Genomic DNA, 21,589 nt, shown 5'->3' with positions numbered 1-21,589 from the left:
GGAGTTAGGTATTTGTATAGTTACATACACACGTCAAATTTACAAACAATTTCATTAAAATATGCTTCTGAAAAACTGGTGTTTACAGTAATTGAGAATTTGAGAAACGGTTCACAGGTTGAATTTTACTCATAATTCACATTTTTTTTACAATGGTTTTATGTTTGCAGCCCAGTGAGGCTTTAAAACTAAACAGGCAGTAGACTATATTTTTATAAAGCTGATGTTACTACATTGTACACTTTAATTAGATACCAATCGATCCTCTTTTCCATAAAAAGGTGCATAAAAAATCCTTACAACCACATATGATTTGCTTTCTAATTTCTTTTTTTTTTTTGTAGATATGTGAACGACTTTCTGCTGTGATTTCTTATTCAATGAGCTTACTTATTTGGTGGTCATTTGTAATTCATGGGTATTGATTATGGTATTTGTAAAGTGCCAATTATGCATGCCAATTATGCATTATACGTTACTAATAAACATGGTGTTTAGGCAGTGTCTGATTGAAAAAGCAGCATGCTTATTTTTCATACGCTATGCAATGTGATTTTAAAACTAAACAGTCAATAAACTGCATTTTACAAAAACTGAAGTTTAAAAATGTTACTTTTGTTGTTAAATATAAGATACATTATAAATTTAATTAAACATTTAACCCTTTCTACCACACTGGTAGAAAATAACAAATCACTAGAATTGCCCACATACTGCCTGGACTTGGTACATCTAAAATGTTTACAATACGGATTACCATGCAATTTGAGAATACAGACAAATAATCACAGGCCTATTAATAAAATAATTTTATTGACGTTTTAAACATTTAACATTGTCAATAGTCCTCCCCCCAAGCAAAGCAGTGTGCAGTAGAAGCATTCATTATCACTGTAAAGGCTGCTTCAAATCGAAGAGTCCAGTCCCTCCTTTCACAACTTTTCCCACAACCAAGCAAGCAGAGGGTGAGTTCAACTTGTCATAGGAACCTGTATAGCAAAAAAATATATATATATATATTTATTTAAATATTCTGCATACTCTTCAAACTACAGCAGTAGCACATTCTTAATAACTTAAAGTTTCTTACCCAGCATGGTAGCTTCTTTCAAAAATTTGAAGCTGGTTTCAAAAGTCATCTGTTGTAGGGGAGAGCTGTTGGACTGAATGCCTAGCCGGTTAAGAGGTTTGTACACCCCTTCAAAGCACATGTAGTCAGCCACAAGAGACAGGTGTCGTGGATCTACCTCAATACCTGAACAGAAGGAATTAGCAACAATAAACTGGGGGGGTCAAAGTTAATGGAACAGGTCAACTGATTAAACAAAGTACTCCTCGTATTCTTACTTACCGTAAACAGCAAACACATCTTTGATCTCCTTCTCAATGACTCTCAGAGCCACTTCAATGCCGTATGTGTTGGCCATGGCATGGATCTCATTCGAATACAAGCGATTTAAGTCTAGAATCTGAAAATACAGAAAGTATTTTCGGTTCAAAATTGGTTTTACATAATGGCATTCATTTGCAAGGTCATCAGGTTTACACTGCAGAGAGCTTTACACTGCTGAGAGCTTTACTTACAACCAAGTCTAAGTGATGTACTCACATGTCCGTGTTTGAACATCTCATGCATGTTGATGCCCTCTGTTTTCAGGAACAGTTCCTTGGCGCCGTCCTTAGTGGTCACCTCATTCAGTAAGCATCGTGTGATGCCTTTTGTTTCAATGATGACTGCATTTTGAGCTTGTGCTACCACCAATGATGTGAGGTCAAAGTGGACTTTGCTAACAGGCAGGGACAGCGTGATCTGAAGGATAGATAAAATTTAACTGGTTATTTTTTGATAATTTCTGTGCTATATAGTTGTGTTAATGCTCTGTGGGTAAAAAACACATCAGTCCCATTACTGGCAGAGGTGCCACTGACCCAATATTACTATATCCCAGTTTACGAATGGGAAAATTAGTGATATTTTTTGTAATAACTGGCTAACAAAATGCTTTTGTTGCAGCATAATTTATACTGAGGGTATTTTTTTTCCACTGGTGTACAGTATCAAGGATTTCACCATTTTCACCACTGCATTGTTTGAATATTGAAAAAAGCAGTGCATGCTTACTTCTTAGCAAAGGTATGGCAGTACTGCTAACATCACTAGTGTCCTGGTAAGTAAAGGAACTGGTAAGGAACAGCCTAAAGAACAGTGACTGTCTTACTGTGCACTACAAGCTAATACTGTAAGTTATACATTAATCCTAATAGTCTGTGTTCTGCAAAATATTGGCATACTATTATGGTTTATATAATGTACCCAGCAGACTAAAAAGCTGTCCGGTTCCCAGTGTGTAATGTGGATATTGGAATGTACCCAACCTTTACACTTTTATCTAGAATACATACTTAAAAAAAACTAGTTAAAACTATGAATAAGTATGGGATGTACTCACTAGGGGTGTAACGGTACGTGTATGTACCATGACGAATCGTCATGGTACAGGGGTCATGATTCGGTTTGCGCAAACATGCAGAATACACGGTACACTGGCAGTCTATAGGAGACTTACAGAGCCAATGAACATAACCCGGTAAGTGTAACTGTACCACTGTTGCTGTTACTAGCCTGTAATTTGCTTAGGAAAAAATATTTGTAGTTTAATCAGTTAAAGTAATGCTGTTGTTTTTGTTCTTAATAAAGTGCCACAATCAGGCTCATTGTTTGTTTGTTCAAACAAGATCCAAAAGCTGAAGCCTCTCATGATGACAGTAAAAGAGAACCCTGGTTTCAAGCACTTAATAAAAGAGCTTGAGGAACCGTTACAACATTCCATCCCAAACAACAAAACATGATTATAATAAAGATCCATTGTTATTATGAAGTTAATAAATGTGCACCGAAAACGTACTGAACTGTGGGGTTTATACCGAGGTGAGAACCGAACCGTGAATTTTCTGTACCGTTACAGCCCTAGTATGAACTGTTACAGTTTTTTTAGATGCTGACCAAATTAGCCACCCATAAAAACAATTAAAACAAGCACTTAAAAATACTGATTAACCAATTAATTCTACTAAGTATTTGTAGTTAGTACCTCACACCACAGGCCGTTTGTGTCGTCATATTTGTAGCCCTCAATGCTGTCGCTGATCTGTAGTACACTTGTAATCCTCATGGAATCCTGTGTACCATCTGCCTGCTCCTGGTTGTTGGAAGATTCTGAAGGTATGGGCGGTGAAATCCTGTTTGGCCTTTCTTCAAACTGTTCCTCAGATTCCTGAGATTTCTGCTCAGATCCTTCCATAACTTCCTCTTGTTCTTCATCACCATTTTCCTCGCCTTCATCACTCTCATAGTCAACCTGAAAGACAAAACTGTGGCTTTAACTATTTTCTGTAGACACAAATACACTTTTGTCTCTCTCAAACTAAATGGCCTTTATTCTATTTAGGTAACTATCCTTGATTGCTAGTACAGAACTATGATGTTTTCAAAAGTAAATGATCTACTCCCAGTGTGAGAAAGCAATTCACACCTCTGTCAGATTCTCTGTGTATGTGTTCTAAATATCAATGGGTGGCCACCGATGCTATCAGACACTATATAAACAACAGATTGAACAGATCCAGTGAGGAAGAGTCCACTTATTCTTTACCTCCTCCTCTTGTTTTTCTTTTCTCTTGGCATCAGCAGCGTCTGCATCCCCTTCATCTGCTTCATCATCCACCACCCTGAGCTCCTCTCCATCCCCATCTCCATCATCCTACCAACACCCAACACATGATCATTGGGCCTATGATGATCTGTTTTGTGAATCAAACCTTACATGCAGGAGATCAAAGTCTTTTAAAAAACCTACCACCGCAGTCTCAGAGCCCCCAACATCCCGATCACTATCTTTGGTTGTGGCCTTGCGTGTGTCCACTGCATTAATAGAGGCCAGCTTGGCACTCAGTTTCTTGATGGCTTCAAGAAGTAACCGGAAAAACCTGCCCAAATCCATTATAAAAAGGGTAAGGCATGTGAGCTGCTGTGAAGCTACTAATTTAATATTTGTTCAGATTCAGGAATAAAATAAAACTCACCTTTGTTCCATGAATGAAAGGATGCTTTGAGGAGACAATAACTTGTCCTCCTTGTAACGCTCTGGAGGCAGGAAGTGGAATGTGACCGTGAAGATTTGTTTGTTCTGGCTTATTTTCTTCGTCATGCGAAGTGTCTCGAGCACATCAACTTTATGCAACACCTGTAAAAGTGCATAAATGGGCAGGTGATATTTGCTCTTTACATATATTTTTTAAATTCTGGGTTATGTTAATCATTCAGACAGAATAATCTTTAAACTGATTATTTACCTCTGCCAAGCACACACGTGTGAGTTTTTTCCGGAGAATCTTGACCCGCTTCATGGCCTTTTTGTTCTTTAAAACTGGAATGCTCATCATAGGAGTCTTAATGTTGGAGCTAGCAATCAATAAAATTTCACGCAACCTAGAATGAACAGATTAAACATAAGTCAGTGAGCAAGATGAGTTAAAACAAACAAACAATCAAAAACAGGTTTGGAAGAATGTAAAAGTTAATAAAAGTGTTTAATTTTACACATTCCAAAATATGCGGGTGGCTCAGTGGTTAAAGCCCAGGGTTACTGATGACGGGGTTTTGGGTTTTACACCCAGGTTTGCTTAGCTGCCACTGTTAGGCCACTGAGCAAAGCACTTAACACTTTGTCCCCTGGGCTGCCCACCATGTGTGCTATAAGCATGTTTGCTCACTAGTGTGTATATTTGTGTTTTTGTTGGAGGCCAAATCCCAACACAAATGGAATATCAAGGTGGAAAAAAGTGGTTGAAAGCCAGGGGTGGCAGGGAAGTGGCAGCTTTTGTGATACTGTTAATCATTGAAAAACGAGCACATAAATACAATAAGATGAATAAGATTGTGAACGATCTGAAAGAAAAGTTGTAGATGTTAATTAAGAAAAAAAAATAGGCCATGAACTGATCCCCGGAGGAGTCCTTGTGCACTGCAGATTTATGTTTACCAAGGGCAACAAACTAAAAAAACATACAACATAAATAGAAAAAGACCGTCTTAGAGACAATCGTGTTTAGCTGACCGATGAGTGAACTGAGAAAGTGTTTTTTTGCAGTCAGCTAAGTTAAATATTTTAAAACAAAAGTTAAAAAAAAATATTTTGGACAAATTTACAGAATGATTAAACATAAAAGCTTGCCCCATAAAAGCAGTGACAATACAGGGTGTAAAATGCCTATATAATTAGCATACACTAAACAAACAAATAGACTGGAATTTAGTGTAGCAAGAAAAACTACTGAATTAAACATTGCTGCATAGTTTATCGGTCTAGTTACAGAAGTCATCACTCTCTGATAAATGATATATTAAAGTGACCACGTACCTGGGAATTCCCAGGGTGACGTTCATCTCCCCTCTGCCAGCAAAGTGAAATGTGTTTAGAGTCATCTGTGTGGAAGGCTCCCCAATGCTCTGCGCAGCCAGCAGCCCCACAGCCTCTCCAGGGTCACAGAGTGCCCTCTGCCACTTCAGTTGTAAGAGATTCCTCAAGCTGCAATGCATACACAGAAGGTCTAAGCCACAACAATCTGCATCTGTTAAATGCTCAAAACTGGGGAAAATGAGAAATGTGTGGAAGGTGGAATAAGAAAGGAGAGGTTCTAGAGAAGCGCTGCACAATATATTGTAGAGGCATCAACATTACAGTGTACACATGCGGGACAGTCACAATGAAGATGCCAAATTATCAAAACATTTTTACTTATATTTTTTACATTGAAAATACAAAATGATATATAAAATGTAAAATGTACCATATTTAAAATATGGTAAAAACCAGGAAAAATTTCAGATTTTCTATTTTTATTTTCAGAATAAAATAAAATATTAATATGGATGAACTGTTTTTGCAGCTCTATATTTTGCTATGAGGTGTTTCCATTAATCATAAGAATAAAAACTATAAATTTTATACTTTATTTTGCAGTAAAGAAAGTGTTTATGTATGTTCTACTCCTGATTGAAAGAGAATTGTGCAGTGTTTCTTTAAAAGTGCTCCCCCGCCCTCTGGAAAATCTCTTGCTCTCAGAGTCTCCAGGTAACCGCCCCCACCTCCCCTTTCAGCTTGCAGAACTCGGCACCTGGTTGGCTGACAAAGCTCAGCCAATAAGGCTGTGTCTGGGAGGCTTTGCTGAATCAGGAGATATGCGGCTGATCACAGAGAACCCAAAAATACTGTTTTAATAAAGCGCTGAAAGTTTATATAAAAATTTTTCTGCCTCAATTTATTTCAAGCACTGGTTGGACATTAATGAGGATTACTGGCGATTGGATTGATGGATTTTCTTAAGTTTGAATTTTTGAAGGTAAGAGTGTGGGGTAAGCGCTGGAGGGGGTCGGTGTGTGTGAGGAGTGTCCTCAGCTCACCCTGCAGCGTAAAACAAGCAGATGTAAACTGTAAACACACAGTGTAACGCACTCTTTCGGCCCTAATTCAGAAACTGTACATCATACAGTAAAACGGTTCACAGTCCCGTAATCCGGAAGGCCAGGCGGTTTGAATGTTGTATAACATGATCAAATATGGATGTACGAAAATCGCAAATATGAAAATTATGATTCATAATTTTAATAAACAAGGCAGATTTCGCCCTAAATAACTGAAAAGCAGAGATTCTAAGCTTTAAAATGGCATATTGGGTGTTTATATTAACCTATAATTATTCATAAACACAGCCAGATATTAAATCTGACATTTAAGAGGTAAAAATACATTGTGCGGTGATGTGAAACTCTAAAACATGTAGTGGAGATATATATTTTTACATGTTTGAGAAATCTGCTTAAAATTATTAGGGTGAATGAAAACCATGGAATTATATGCTTAAACAGATGATAAGATCATTAGATCATAAGCTTAGATTTTCACCTCTCACAGTAACCACTTCCAGATGAAGAATCAAATTCATGCTTGATATTGAACTGACTGAGGTAGGTTTCAATCATCGAGCTGAACGTCTCAGACACAGAACCAAAGCAAATATCAGGCCGGAAAACAGCCAGACAGGGATCTGGGCAGTGGGATGTCTTCTTTAGATACTTTACTCGACTGCCATCATCCAGTGTTTTCCATTTCTCCATCAACTGTAACAAATGCAAAACATTTTTAATGTACTTAGGCACTTTAATTATTTCAATATATTTTAATGTACATAAAATGCAAGAAAAAATGTTCAGTGAGACTCTGTACCTGTAGCGTGAGTGCAACTCTTCCATTATTTAGGTCCACAGACAGACCTTCAGCTTCAGCCTTCATCTTCCCCAGCTTCTTCTGAGAGAAGAGAAGAAAGGCACCAGTCCGGGGTGATGCATGCTCATGCTTGGCTTTCCACTTCTTGATGGCTTGAAAGTGGCTTTGTGCTGCCTTTGGGTCTAGCTTAGCCAGAACCTCATCCAAACATTTAGACTTTCTGATAACCTTTCAAAGAAAAATAACAAATTAGATTTGACCTTTAGACTTTTAGAAACTCTGGACAAAAACTTTTAAAAATTACATGCTACTACTTACTCCATATTGAAGATAATTTAAAACAAAAATTATGCAATTAGTAATTTTCTTTTATTTAGGATAGAATGCATGTTCCAAAAACAATTAAATTAAACAATTCATGTAAATTTTCCTTCTCTTATTTTTTCTGTTGAACTTAAATAACACAATCAAGGGGCTTTTCACATTCGTAGTTTATTGCCCTGGCTAGAATCAGTTGAGACTAGAATCAATTTGTTTACTGGGAGCCTTTTCCCTCTTAGTTGAGTTTGTTTTTACACGGTCAAAACCCTACACTTATAAAAATGCACCCCAACAAACTATGCAAGGACACAGCCTGCTCTGATTGGTCAAAGCTGTCTGGTGCCGGAGCAGTGGGGGTGTAGTATGAAAAAACTTAGCATGTAGCAGGAGCAGTTAAGTGTTAATAGCTGTATTAATAATCTGGGTAATGAAATAGTTCTGAAGTTTGTTTGGCACCTGAATGTGATTACAGATTCCACACCTGCCCATAGGAACTGCACCAAAAGTGCAAACCAACTACAGTTGGTTTTAACCTGACCAAATAGTGCTGGTGTAAAAACACCCTTAGTTGTTTTTTACTGTTGTCTTTATTTGGAGTAGAATAGGGATGTCTCTCCCACTGTAGCATTTTATGTAGGTGTGAATATCATTTCAGGAGTATGCCTTACCTCATAGTTTTCTTTGATGAAGGGAAACTGGCGTGGCTGCAGGAACTGAGTTTTGGGTATGTCCAGACCATCCTCTCCATACAGGAACTGCACCACACTGCCGTCACTGTCCCTTACAGTCAGATCATACTGGACCACCAACCCCTCCAGATGCTTTATCACACATCTGCAATGTTCAATGTTCTTACAGGGTTAAAAAAAGCTAAACTATCATAACTAAAAGCTATCTTCTCTCTAGACCACTTTCTAGTCTGTTATCATTTGTGTAACTTACCTCTGCAGATACCCAGAACGACTTGTTTTTACAGCAGTATCTACCAGACCTTCACGACCAGCCATACAATGGAAAAAGAACTCCTGAAAATTGCAGCAGGAGTTTTATCAATCACTATGCACTCACAAAAAAATAATCCACTGGACCATCACAACATGATTAACAAGATCAGGGTGTGCTGGTAGGTCTTTAACACATGAAATTGTGAACTTTTGTTACAATTTGTGTCTGAACTCACCGGAGGTTTGATCCCAGTCAGAAACCTGCCAGTTACAAATCCTCCAGAACGAGGCTCTGCCTCATAAGGCTGAAAGCAAGGTAAGGACTTCCCAGAAGGCATCAGGGGAGGACGACGCCCCTCCAGTTCAATCTGACCCAGCAGACAGGAAATCTTGGGGGAAAAACACCCCACACAAATATTAAGGGCTGGGTCGAGAGCAGTGGTGCAGTACTGCTCACTGCTGTTAGTGTCGCTGAATGAATTTCGCAAATAAATAAAAATTCATTATTGAAGCACAGATATTAGATCGCCCTAGGAAATGAAAGGTTACCTGCATTGTGTTAACTGTGGAACCCTTGGCTCCTGACTGCACCATGAGCTGAAGGTTATTCTCCGGAAATGATCGATGCAGACCAAGTGGCATGCAAACCTTCACAGAGGTTCAACAAAGAGTTTCAGTTAGTTATTCAGTAAATACATATGTCATGGAGACATAAAAGTACATTATTAAGCATTTTACCAAGATACAAAAAGATGAGAGGGCATGCAGCACATTCTGAAAGCTTGTAAATGTGGCCGTCTCAGTAAAATGAACACAACATGGACACAGTTTGGGGTGGGGCAATTTATCGATATCACAATATATGCTATCTAAATTGCTGTATTGATATGTGGCATCAAATACATATAATATATAGAAACATACATTCTCTAAACTCCCTAAGACTCCTCCCTAAATATGACTTACTAAAGTTACTGCTTCATTACTCCATGTGGTGTTGCTATAATCAAATGAATTGGGTAAACTTTCACTGAAGAATATTGATTGTCAAATTCTGTGAAACTGCCACCAGTAAATCCATTAATCCTGATATAACTTATTTAGTATTTTTTATCTTTTTCACTTACACAGATGCTGTAAAGTATCAATGATAACACAGTATTGTGATATAATTGGCAGTTTACCATGATATGATTCCCACCCCTTTAGACATTACCTTGTTGATGTTGTTGTTGACTTGATTGACTTCTTCTTTAAATTTGAGGTCTACCATATTGAAGTCGCGCTGGTCTACGTTCAAATGGGCATCCTGCCACAGGTCCCTGCCTTTGCTTTCCTCTGCAGTAGAAGAGAGGTTAAAGGCAGCCTGGAGAGCCTGTGGAAAGCAGAAGAAATTGATTAAATAGTTTAATAATATAAGATACTTGTATACATTTCTGATGAAATTATGAGAATGGACAGTTCAGTCACAGATAAAAAAAATAGTTCTTAGATAAATATCACTTTTATGGTAAAATTACTATAGACTTTAATAAATAATTTATTTGTGATTTGTCTTACTTTCTGCCCAATTTTGAAAGGTGAATTACAAAATAACAATTCATATAAAATCCATGTATCACTAGTAAAGACGAGCACATGCATCTTCTGACACGTTTTTGAAGTGCCGCTGATGCAGAATCGTGTGGTAGCTAGTGCAGCTCCTCACCTCCGATATGTGAGTCAACAGGCATGTGTTGACCAGCAACACTCTGGCTGCTGATGGCAAGTAGCATAGTTCAAAGCAGTGATCCTCAGATCATAGTGACTGCATAGAACCTGCAGAATTTTTTTATATAAATTAACTTTAAATCTATTGTTCCTAAATCCATATCCTTGTAACTGACCTTGGCTCCACATTTCACAGATTCTTTGATGATTTTTTTTCTTTGCAAGTTGGCTCCAGCTTTCACCAAAATGTCTTCCACACCTGTATAAAAAACAAAATCAAAATATTTGAACATGGAACAGACAATGAACAATGATCTAAAAGTAAAAAATGAAATGAAAAATGAAATGTAGCTCCATTTAACTCTTTACCCTCTTTAACTCTTTAACTCTTACCCATAGTGAAGCCACGGTAAAGCTGCAAATAGGCAGTGAACAGGCGAGCCAGGCAGCTGAGCAGCTTTCCGCTAGTCCCGCCCCCATAGAGCTCATAACAGCAATGCACTAGGCCATATGCAGAGCTTCCATAGTGAGCTTTGTCCAATACACCCACCAGCAGCTCCCCATGACGAATGACCACCTGGAACAACATAATTCCACTTATTCATCAATTATTGTTATTCAGTATTATTAACTTTGGGCAAAGACACAGCAAATAAGCAGTAGTAAAAACAATATTGTCTCATATTGCCAAAAGTAAAGGCAGTATAGACTACCTGAGATTCACACATAGAATCAGGCTGGTATCCTGGGGTGGACCGAGGGGGCTCCTTCACCCAAGCTTTACTGGGGATCTTGGCTTTTCCTGTCAGGTTCAGAGGGATGTGGTTCTCTGGGATTACATTCAGTAAGAGGGTGGACACAATCTTTTTTAAAATAAAAAAAAAAAATCACAAGAAAAAGAAATTTATAAAAACATCCATGATGGAATTATTTTTTTCCCCAAAAGTAATAAACAAAGATCCATTAAAGGAACAATAATAGAGAAACATCAGGTACCTGTTTGCCAGTCCAGAGCAAGCGAGGTTTAAGGACGGCAGGAGGGAGGAGCTTTACTCTGCCAATTCTATCAGTAAGTCCTCTATAGACCAGTTCCATGTATTGGTCTCGTGTGAAGAAGCAGCCACGGATAGTCATACTGGTGCCTGACACCATGTGGTCCTGGATAAGACCAGCTAAGGGTGTTCCATCCTGTAAAAGAGTACAAAAGTAAGAACAGAATTAGCCTCTTTTTTATGGTTCAAAATGTATTCAAACTACAACCTTAAGGACTGATTAGTGAAATAATGATCTACATTGAATATCATCCAATATTAAAACCTGAAATCTACCCTAAGCATATTTGGCCAAAGCCCTGACTTGGAAGCAGGGTCAATCGTATTGTAATATTTTAAACATTAATTAAATTTCAAGAGAGCATGTAAATAATTAAGTAATTTCTGAGACTCACTTTAGGCACCAAGTATTGATGGTCCGTGCTGACAAGATTATAGGCCTCAGCCCGGCCCAACTCGCTCTGAGGGAAGTGTGCGTTCATCTCATCACCATCGAAGTCAGCATTGTAGGCCTTGCAGTTAGCATAGTGCAGCCTAAGCACCTTCTCTCCTGGTAAAATGCGAGCACAGTGTGCTTGAATTGAGGGCCTGTGCAATGTGGGCTGCCGATTGAGAAGAAGCACATCTCCATTTTTTATGTGGCGATTCACCTGTGGAAAGATCAATGCTAAGTCTGATTGCTGCAAGCACAAACATGTGAAATGCTTTCCTTAGAATTCAGATGGATACCTTAAACAATGAGAGAGATATAAACTGTTAAGTCAGCACAAAGACACATCAAACAAGAATCTATTTTAATTAATGATGAAAACTTACAATGATCAAGCATAACATTATGGCCACCTCCTTGTTTCCACACCCATTATCCATTTACTGGTAGTGTGTTAGTGATTTTGTTTGGTTGTACTAGTGGATCACACAGTGCAGCAGTGTTGTAATCTCATTGCCCACTCTATTAGACACTCCTATCTAGCTGCTCCACCTTGTAGATGTAAAGTCAGAGACAGAAGCTCATGTGTGTTGGTCACCCTCTAGTCCTTAATCGATGGTCACAGGACAGTGGTCAAAGAACTATGCCCACAGGACACTGTTTGTGAACTATTCTCAGTCCAGCAGTGAGGTGATCCACTCGTCAGCAAAACTCTCATTAACACACCACCACTAAACCAGTGCGGAGTGCTTTTTCACCACCCAAATAATACCTGATTTACGGTGGTCCTCTGGGGTCCTGACCATTGAAGAACAGGGTAAAAGGAGTACAATAAAGTATGTAGAGAAACAGAAGAACTCCAGCATGTAACTATAGAGCTATAAAGTGCTCCTATATGATCTGAAACTGATAAAATAGATAAAGAGTGAAGAAGCAAGAAAACAAGCCACTGTCATAAAGAGGAGGAAAATAAAGAATTACATTTACTCACGTTACTGTATTTGAGTAGATTTTATGAGTAATTTGTAATTTTAAAAGTAGGTTTTAAAATAGGTAATTTTACTTTTACTCAAGTACATTTTGACACAAGTAATTTACTTCGCTACATTAGAAAACTCCCCGTTACTGAGTAAAAAATAAATTGCTGGGAAAAAAACATTTTTTTTGTATGATTTCATGCTTTTAATGACAATTACTTAAGTTTTTATTGGAAACATTAAACAATCTGCTTGAATGTTAAAAAAACATGTAAATATCAGTTAAAGCAAAGAAAAAGTGAAAAAACTATAAACTATAAAAATACGGCTTATAGTCACCTATATGACCATAACCTTTTAACAGTAAAGAAAAAAAAGGATCATAGAAACCTATGCCACTTGTTTTTGAAAATGTTTTATGGGGTGGTCTGAACAAATACTGCCTGAAAGGTCCAAATATTATGTGGAATAATATTTTTTTATATATTATTTAATTAATGATTTGTTGTACTTTTTGTACATCAAATAAATAAAAGTAACTATGTAACTTTTACTCAAAGTACATTTTAAATTGAGTACGTTTTTACTTTTACTCAGTAGATTTTTAGATGGGTACTTTTACTTTTACTTGAGTAGAATTTTAGCAAAGTACCTCTGGTCATGAATAACGTTATGCTTGATTGGTGTGACAATGACAAATGACAATAACTAGCCAGAAGCTATTAATTCTACACACTAAAAATGAGCAAGACCAACTGTGCACTCTGTGGCATCGCCAGAATTCAAATCAGCCATCAGACAGTTGTGCCACATGAAATATATTTCTGACTTCACATTAAACCTATTAAACAACTAATTGACTGTAACCCAAAATAATGTTAAAAAAGTAATAAACTGAGCTCTCAACCAATTGCAGACACTCACAATCTTCATAGGTATTCGATGCTGGCCTGTGGTGGGTGTCATAAGCTGTTTGGCAATGGCTTCTCTCTGGGTCACGTTGGAGCTGCTTAAAATGGTACGTGAGCCGTCCTCATTGATCACCATAGAAGCCCCCGGATGCACATTGGGTCCATTCAGGACAGCTTGTCGCAGCTCCTTTACATTCCAGGGTGTGACTGGCTGTGGGTATGTCAGCTTGGTGGCAAACACCTGAAGTTTAATTAAAACATGGAGCACAGAAGTCAGTTACATTCTCTTAGACTTTAAAACATTAAAAACTGTTCAATCACAAAGTAATTATAATAATAATAATAATAATAATAAAAATATTTTTTCACCATATTAAAAGTGCCACAGACTGACACAACTGCCAATACGCTAATAATCCTACAGCAGCTAAAATTTAATAATACAGTTTTCGTACCATGGGTATTCCAATCTCATTGGTTCCAATGTACATGTCTGGACAAATGACAGAACGAGCTGCAAAGTCCACACGTTTCCCCATCATATGCTTCCTGAACAGACCTTCCTTTTTCTCCAAGATCTGAAAGAATTCCAAGCAATGTCACTAACATAAGTTTATTGTACAACATTAAAACTGGGAAACTAAACCAGGAAAACAAAACAATTAATAACATGTCTAGTTCATGACAATGACCTTGTTCAAATAACACATTAAATGGACAGAGAATGGGAGAAAAATAATAAACCTGGCGAATCCCGGGGAACTTTTCAGTCATTAGCTTGTCCATGTCACTGTCAAAGACGATGTTGACATGACTCTGTAGGCGGATCCACACATTGTACAGTTTGTCCGTGAGGGTGACTCCGTTCAGGCCCACTAAGAATGCCTGGTCAGTCTGACTGACGTCTGTCGTCTCGCTGGACTGCAAAGATTAAAATCATCAAATTACATTGACTTCAAAAAGGCATTTAAAATTAATCAATGCAACAGCTCTATCAACAATGTTTTTAGAAAAATAATGGTGCATATTATAGAGTTTTACCTCCTCCAGCTCTGTCTGAGGATCTTCTATCTGTTTTGCTTTCTCAGCCGCAATAAGAGCAAGCAGTTTCTGAATAATAGAATTATCTTTCATCACGGCCTGCATGTTCACTGTCTGACCGTTGGTAAACATCTGATCCCCCAATCGATTAATAGGTCGATACCTGGTCCATACAAAAAGAATTATCATTACAACTAACAATGATCAACAACTAGGGGTGGGAGACATGGTTCTCAAATAATTTCACAATATTTCAAGGTTGTATGCAATAACAATATTCTCGCCCACATAAAAAAATAAAAAGTTAAGAATATACTACTGCATAAAAAAATAATGTAAAAAAAAAAAAAAGTTTATTACAAATAAGACTGTTTCAAACATTCTGTAGAAATCTGTAAACTTTTGTCTATTAGTAACTAACTTGCCAATACATTTTTTACACTTTTTCAAACAAAATAACGTAACAAAATAATTTATTGCAAAATACAAAGGTTTGAAAAAGTGTTTGCCCCCTTCCTGATTTTTGCATGTTTGTCACACTTAAATGTTTTGGAACATCAAACCAATTTAAATATTAGTCAAAGACAACACAGGTGAACACAAAATGCTATTTTTAAATAAAGGTGTTTATTATTAAGAGAGAAAAAAATCCAAACCTACACGGCCCTGTGTAAAAAAGTGATTGCACTCTTGTTAAAACAAAACGTCACTGTGGTTTCTGACACCTGAGTACACTGTCTCCAGCCACACCCAGGCCTGATTATTTCCACACCTGTTCCCAATCAAGACATCACTTAAATAGGACCTGTCTGACAAAGTGAAGTTCACCAAAAGATCCTTAAAAGCTACACATCATGCCGAGATCTAAAGAAATTCAGGAACAATTAAGAAAGAAAGTAATTGAGATCTATCAGTCTGGAAAGGGTTATAAAGCCATTTCCAAAGCTTTGGGAATCCAGCGAACCACAGCGAGAGCCATTGTCCACAAATGGCGAAGACATGGAACAGTGGTGAACTTTCCCAGGAGTGGCCGGCTGCGCAAAATTACCGAAAGAGCGCAGTGACGACTCATCCAAGAGTTCACAAAAAGACCCCACAACAACATCCAAAGAAGTGCAGGCCTCACTTGCCTCAGCTAAGGTCAGTGTTAATAATGGTGCATATTGTAGAGCTTTACCTCCTCCAGCTCTGTCTGCAGACCCTCTATCTGTTTTGCTTTCTCAGCTGCAATGAGAGCAAGCAGTTTCTGAATAATAGAATTATCTTTCATCACGGCCTGCATGTTCACTGTCTAAAAAAAAATTACCGCAAGAGTGCAGCGACGACTCATCCAAGAGGTCACAAAAGACCCCACAACAACATCCAAACAACTGCAGGCCTCATTTGCCTCAGTTGGTCAGTGTTTATGCCTCCACCATCAGTAAGAGACTGGGCAAAAATTGCCTACATAGCAGAGTTCCTAGACGAAAACCACTGCTGAGCAAAAAGATCATTAAAGGTCGTCTCAATTTTTCCAGGACATGGATCTTGATGAGCCCCAAGACTTTTAGGAAAACATTATGAGGACCAATGAGACAAAAGTTGAACTCTTTGGAAGGTGTGTGTCCCAGTACATCTGGCCTAAAAGAAACACTGCATTCCAGAAAAAGAACATTACACCAACAGCAAAACATGGTGGTGGTAGTGTGATGGTCTGGGGCTGTTTTGCTGCGTCAGGGCCTGGAAGACTTGCTGTGATAAATGGAGCTATGAATTCTGCTGTCTACCAAAAGATCCTGAAGAAGAATGTCTGACCATCTGTTCGTGACCTCAAGCTGGAATGAACTTGGGTTCTGCAGCAGGACAATGATCCAAAACACACCAGCAAGTCCACCTCTGAATGGCCGAAGAAAAACAAAATGAAGACTTTGGAGTGGCCTAGTCAAAGTCCTGACCCGAATCCGATTGAGATGCTGTGGCATGACTTTAAAAAGGCTGTTCATGCTCGAAAACCCTCCAATGTGGCTGAATTACAACAATTCTGTAAAGATGAGTGAAGCCAAAATTCCTCCACAACGCTGTAAAAGACTCTTTGCAAGTTATCACAAACGCTTGGTTGCAGTTGTTGCTGCTAAGAGTGACCCGACCAGCTATTAGGTTTAGGGGGCAATCACTTTTTCACACAGGGTCATGTAGGTTTGGATTTTTTTCCTCCCTGTGTTTACCTGTGTTGTCTCTGACTAATATTTAAATTGTTTTGATGTTCCCAAACATTTACATGTGACAAACATGCAAAAAATCAGGAAATCAGGAAGGGGGCAAACACTTTTTCACACCACTGTACTTAATGTAAAATATTCAGTACATGCACAAAATGTGCCAACATAAACATTTTTAATGACTTCATATATAGACTGTTTTCAAGTATACTGCCATTATCATGAAACAGATTGTTTCACTGTATAAAAATGACAATGTTACTGTGTACGATATGATCTGGCACACCCATAGCAACCACAGGCATTTCCAGTTGTTGGAGAAAAAAAGGCCCTGAAAGAAAAAACAAGTAGGAATGTTACCTGCATGGAGGAACTATCAGCAATTCTAAGAAGAACATATCTGGGCTGAAGCCATTGGGACTGTTCACTGCCAGGCCTGAGAACAAATACTTCAAGAAGAATCCTAAAACAGATAATTAAAAAATATATAATTACACATCCAGAAACCAATTAATGATTGTCTTATTAATAGCTGTAATTAGGGGTAGGTGATATATAAGTTCTGTAATAATATTAAATATTTTTACACTTGTTAGGAGAGGCAGTGAAATAAATAACACAATTTAAAAAACTGTACTGATTTTTGTAATATTCTGTTTAAAGATTTGCATATATGCAAATATTTGTACCGGATTGCTTACTTAATTCAGTCAATACCAACAGTTAAATACTCATAGAGTGATGCCACATGTTGGAAGTATTCTAGGCTACATATCTATGCACTGATTTTGAATGGTTAAATGAAAGACAGACGCAGTATTTTGTTGCTGAATGTAGGCTTCTGTGTTTCATGATCTTACCTTCTTTTTCCCACACCTTGATGACATGTTCTCGAGCTAAGCTTGGAGTGAGGTATCCACGTTTACCCATGTAGACATCATCTGAAAAGCAAAATTAAACTGAGAGCTGTACACACACCAACAAAGTATACAGTAGCGAGACTGCAGCAAAAGATGACTGAACAAACCTTCCTGTTCTGCTGTGTCATTTTTACCAAACGCACGTGTAACAATCAGCTTGCTGTTGTGTTCCCTGCGTACTTGTGCCTTGCCAGCCCTTTATTAGAATAAATGTTAAAATGTTTAAAAAGTGATAATCCTGATAGACAATGTCAACATCTTCCATCTCAAATGACACAAGGTAAAACATTTAATAACTCAAAGTAGAGCTGCATACTTGCAATTGGGACATTTTCTTGAGCTCATGTGGACCTTCCAAAAGTCACGAATTAGGCTGGATTTGATCTCACACACATGCTTGATCTGAAGAAATTAGACACATGCCAAACAAGTGAAAAATAGTAAGCAGTTACATTGACTTTTAAACAATCATAACAATAGAAACGTGTTATATATCAATGATTGTTACGCACAGGTGCACTGCCATCTCTGCCTTTACTGGCTTTAATAATTGGGGCACTGAATGCTTCCAAAGTGTCTTGAATTTCTGCCCCTGATGCCTTTGGACTGCCTTCTAAAAACTTTAACATGAGCAGAAAACAACACATCCATTAATAAGCCAAGAACAAATAAAGAAAACTGAAACAACTACATTAACATTTCACCAATAACAAATGTTTCACACCCACCTGTTTAAGAGCAACATCAATCTCATACACTTCCCTGATTGCACCAACATCTAATAACTTGAGCTGGTTGAGAAGAAGGTGAATGGCAGCCCTTGGACACGTGAACATGTGGCACGACAGACAGGAACCTCGTATTATCAAGTACAATTTCTGATGAGGAGAAAGAAAATGATGACAGTGAGCTACACACAGCAAAAAGATCAAGAGGGGTGCGAGATACTTACATCAAACAGCAGAGGGTTGTAGACGGGCAAGTGCAGGTCGATGTGGCCAAAGTGTCCTGGGCAGTGGGTAAAGTCCTGCATGCATGTTGTGCAGATTTCTTTACTGTCAGCGGGACCCAGGGCCAAATCATAAAGCCCGTTGGGGGCAGCGGTGCCAACATTGTCCAAAAGAATGGAATTGGTGATACTTTTGACACTCAGTTTCCTGTGAGATGAGAACAAAAAAAAAAAGATTTTATGAAACAGTAAAATATTTTTGAGACAATTGTTATGAGTGCCACCTATTGACAGCACTGCAGCAACATTGTAAGAAAGAGATAACATTGACACAACCTTCTGGAGGCGATTTAAACAGAGCCATATTTTGTTTGCACTGTAACACCGTTTTAAGTGGGTAGATGATGTTGTTTCAACTCTTCAGAGACAATGTGCACAGCACCACATTATAACAATGTTGCAACAATGGCATAAAAAAGTAGACAAGTAAATTGTGAGGACTTTCTTGTGATAAAGTCACCAGCATGACTTTTGGAAAACACCTTTTACAACAACATTGTGATGACTTTTTAGACAACATACGGCAGTGGTAGCAATGTTGTAAGAAATAGACAGTGCTAGGATGTCCTTTTTGAGGCAACAAGGACAGCATTACATTTTGACAATGTTTCAAGAAAGTACTAAATCTTGTGGCAACCTTTTTTTGTCAATGTTTTGGGAAACTTTCTGAGACAACATAAACTATACCAAATGTATAACAATGTTTTAGCAACAAAGGTAAATAACACAAAATGCACGTTGGAGCAATACTGGTAAAAAAAAAAAATATTGTGACAACGTTGTGACAATATTTTGACAACGCTGTAGCGATGTTGTAAGAAACAGACAATGTAGTGACGACCTTTTAGAGACCACATTTTACAATGATGTAAGAAAGAATACAGGGTCGTGACAACATTAACTAAAGTTTGTAAATGTGATGATGACATTTTAGAATCAATGTAAACAGAACTACATTTGGACAACGTAGTAACAACGTTGGAAGAACCCTTTTGAGACAACATGAACAGCAACAAATACACAACAATGTTGAAGCAACGTTGTTGTAGTTAAACAGGTTGCCAACGTCGTGGCGACATGGCAGAGTTAACAGCGCCACCGTTTGAGAAGGTTGTTAGGTAGAGTTTTTTTACAGTGCTGTGCTGCTTGTTGGGTTTCAGATCAAGTGTTAATGTGAAAAATCAATGTGACTTTACAAAGATAGTTAGATATGATTTAGTAAAAGAGAGACACGAACACTAAAAGAGTCACATACATACTGAATATATATACACAGTTTAAATCAGCACAGGCTGCACAGTTAGTTGTAGATGTGGGTAACCCAGATTCCGAAAGTAAAAATCCAACCCAGGGTTTTGTACCAACTGCCTGGGCGGTCTGTGTATAGCTGAGCTGCAGCAGAGCCAAACAGGCTGTTGGTACAAAACCATGGGTTGGATTTTTGCCTTCTGGACCTGGGTTACCCACCTCCAGTTAGGTTGGTTAGCCTGTTTTAGTCTCTAACATCAGTCCTAAGGTCTTTTACCTGATCTCCTCTGTAGAGTACATGCCGAACGACATGCCCTCCAGCCGCCTCCATGGCGTTTCTTTAGAGAAAAGCATTTTTCTTTCCCGAAATAAACTCAAATCTACAACTCCATTACTCCTCCACAGCTCTCAGCGCAGCGCGAGACTCCAGCACGTGGGCCTGTCTGAGCACAGCACGCGTGGACCAAACCAAAAGCGAGGAAAGGAAACACAGTGTTTAAAACTAAAAACCAATAGAGCACAGCCGATTAAACCATGCTTTAATGATTAATCAAATTCAACTTATTATTGTTATTATTATTACGAACCATTTCTATAGTTATAGGAAATTATTATCACCGCCTTTAGAGTTTATAAGATGGTACATTCCGAGACCAGAGCTGCTTTATGTGGCGAGCCTTCGCCAGTGAGAGACCTCGAGCGAATCAATGGGGGAGAAAATGTGTTGTTAATGCCTGAAAAGTCATATATTTAATAGTTTAAAAAACTACTTGTACTGGATATTCTTTTAAGTGTAGGATGTAAAATAAAATTTTAGGCTAATAATGCAAAGAAATCTTACCTATACATTTAAAATGCTTTACAAGTTTCTAAAGCCCTATCCGGACAGGATTAGTTTCTCAGGGGGACGTCTGTGAAAAATATTTCATACTTCTTCTCAGTGGTAAAAATGATAAAACCTTTATGAAAAACAGTAGGTCATTCTGCCTGTAATTTTCTCAGAGGAGGTCTGAGAAAAACACGTACATGGTCATTTCAGACGGTAATAAAATCACAGAGGACCCCCGTAAAAGGAAAAATTATCCCAGGACCTCATAAGAAACGAATCCTGTGCCCATGGGGCTATAGACAGTAAAGACGCCAGCATTAATGCTGAGCAGTGACTGAGTGGTTGGTAAGCTGATGCTGGAGAGTCAGTGTAACGTTTAGCAGTTAAATTTTCTTACCTTGGGATTAAATTCAAATTTTGCTTTAAACAACATAATTTTTGTTCAAATTTTGTAAAGTAAAAAGTAAATTATTTTTTAGGTCTTCCCCTCATAATCAGAATTCCAGAAAAAAAGAAATCTTTACTTGATTTTCTCCCCCAATGTGGTATATTTACCTACTTATGTTAGAAGATGCAAAAATGGAAAATAAATAATAAAGTAAAGATTCAGGTTTTCATTTTCCCTGAAAGTCTGGTTCATAGGGGCAGAAATTACAAGAAAATTGAGAAAAATTAAATATTGAAGTTTTACACCTTGTTTTCTATTTTAGATT

General features: G+C 37.9%; 1 protein-coding gene across 1 annotated transcript; it reads right to left on the bottom strand.

Moving 5' to 3' along the window:
* Positions 1-796: 796 nt before the first annotated feature.
* polr1a (RNA polymerase I subunit A) lies at positions 797-20,512 on the bottom strand. The gene is made up of 34 exons (XM_022683577.2): positions 20,325-20,512; positions 18,743-18,947; positions 18,519-18,668; positions 18,303-18,410; positions 18,107-18,192; positions 17,898-17,986; positions 17,731-17,811; positions 17,231-17,333; positions 14,673-14,835; positions 14,376-14,552; positions 14,087-14,209; positions 13,645-13,872; positions 11,709-11,963; positions 11,258-11,449; positions 10,975-11,124; positions 10,655-10,838; positions 10,438-10,520; positions 9,768-9,926; positions 9,101-9,199; positions 8,788-8,940; positions 8,550-8,632; positions 8,276-8,441; positions 7,287-7,514; positions 6,966-7,180; positions 5,421-5,588; positions 4,354-4,489; positions 4,084-4,244; positions 3,858-3,987; positions 3,654-3,761; positions 3,093-3,359; positions 1,610-1,810; positions 1,352-1,469; positions 1,091-1,255; positions 797-989 (listed from the first exon to the last, which is right to left on the bottom strand). The coding sequence occupies exons 1-34, from the start codon at positions 20,399-20,401 to the stop codon at positions 889-891; spliced, it is 5,112 nt and encodes a 1,703-aa protein (XP_022539298.2). The 5' UTR covers positions 20,402-20,512; the 3' UTR covers positions 797-888.
* Between the last annotated feature and the right edge of the window lie 1,077 nt (positions 20,513-21,589).

This window comes from Astyanax mexicanus, chromosome 10 (genome assembly GCF_023375975.1).
Source record: "Astyanax mexicanus isolate ESR-SI-001 chromosome 10, AstMex3_surface, whole genome shotgun sequence".
NCBI lineage: Eukaryota > Metazoa > Chordata > Actinopteri > Characiformes > Acestrorhamphidae > Astyanax > Astyanax mexicanus.
This window is presented reverse-complemented; position numbering and strand designations above follow the sequence as displayed.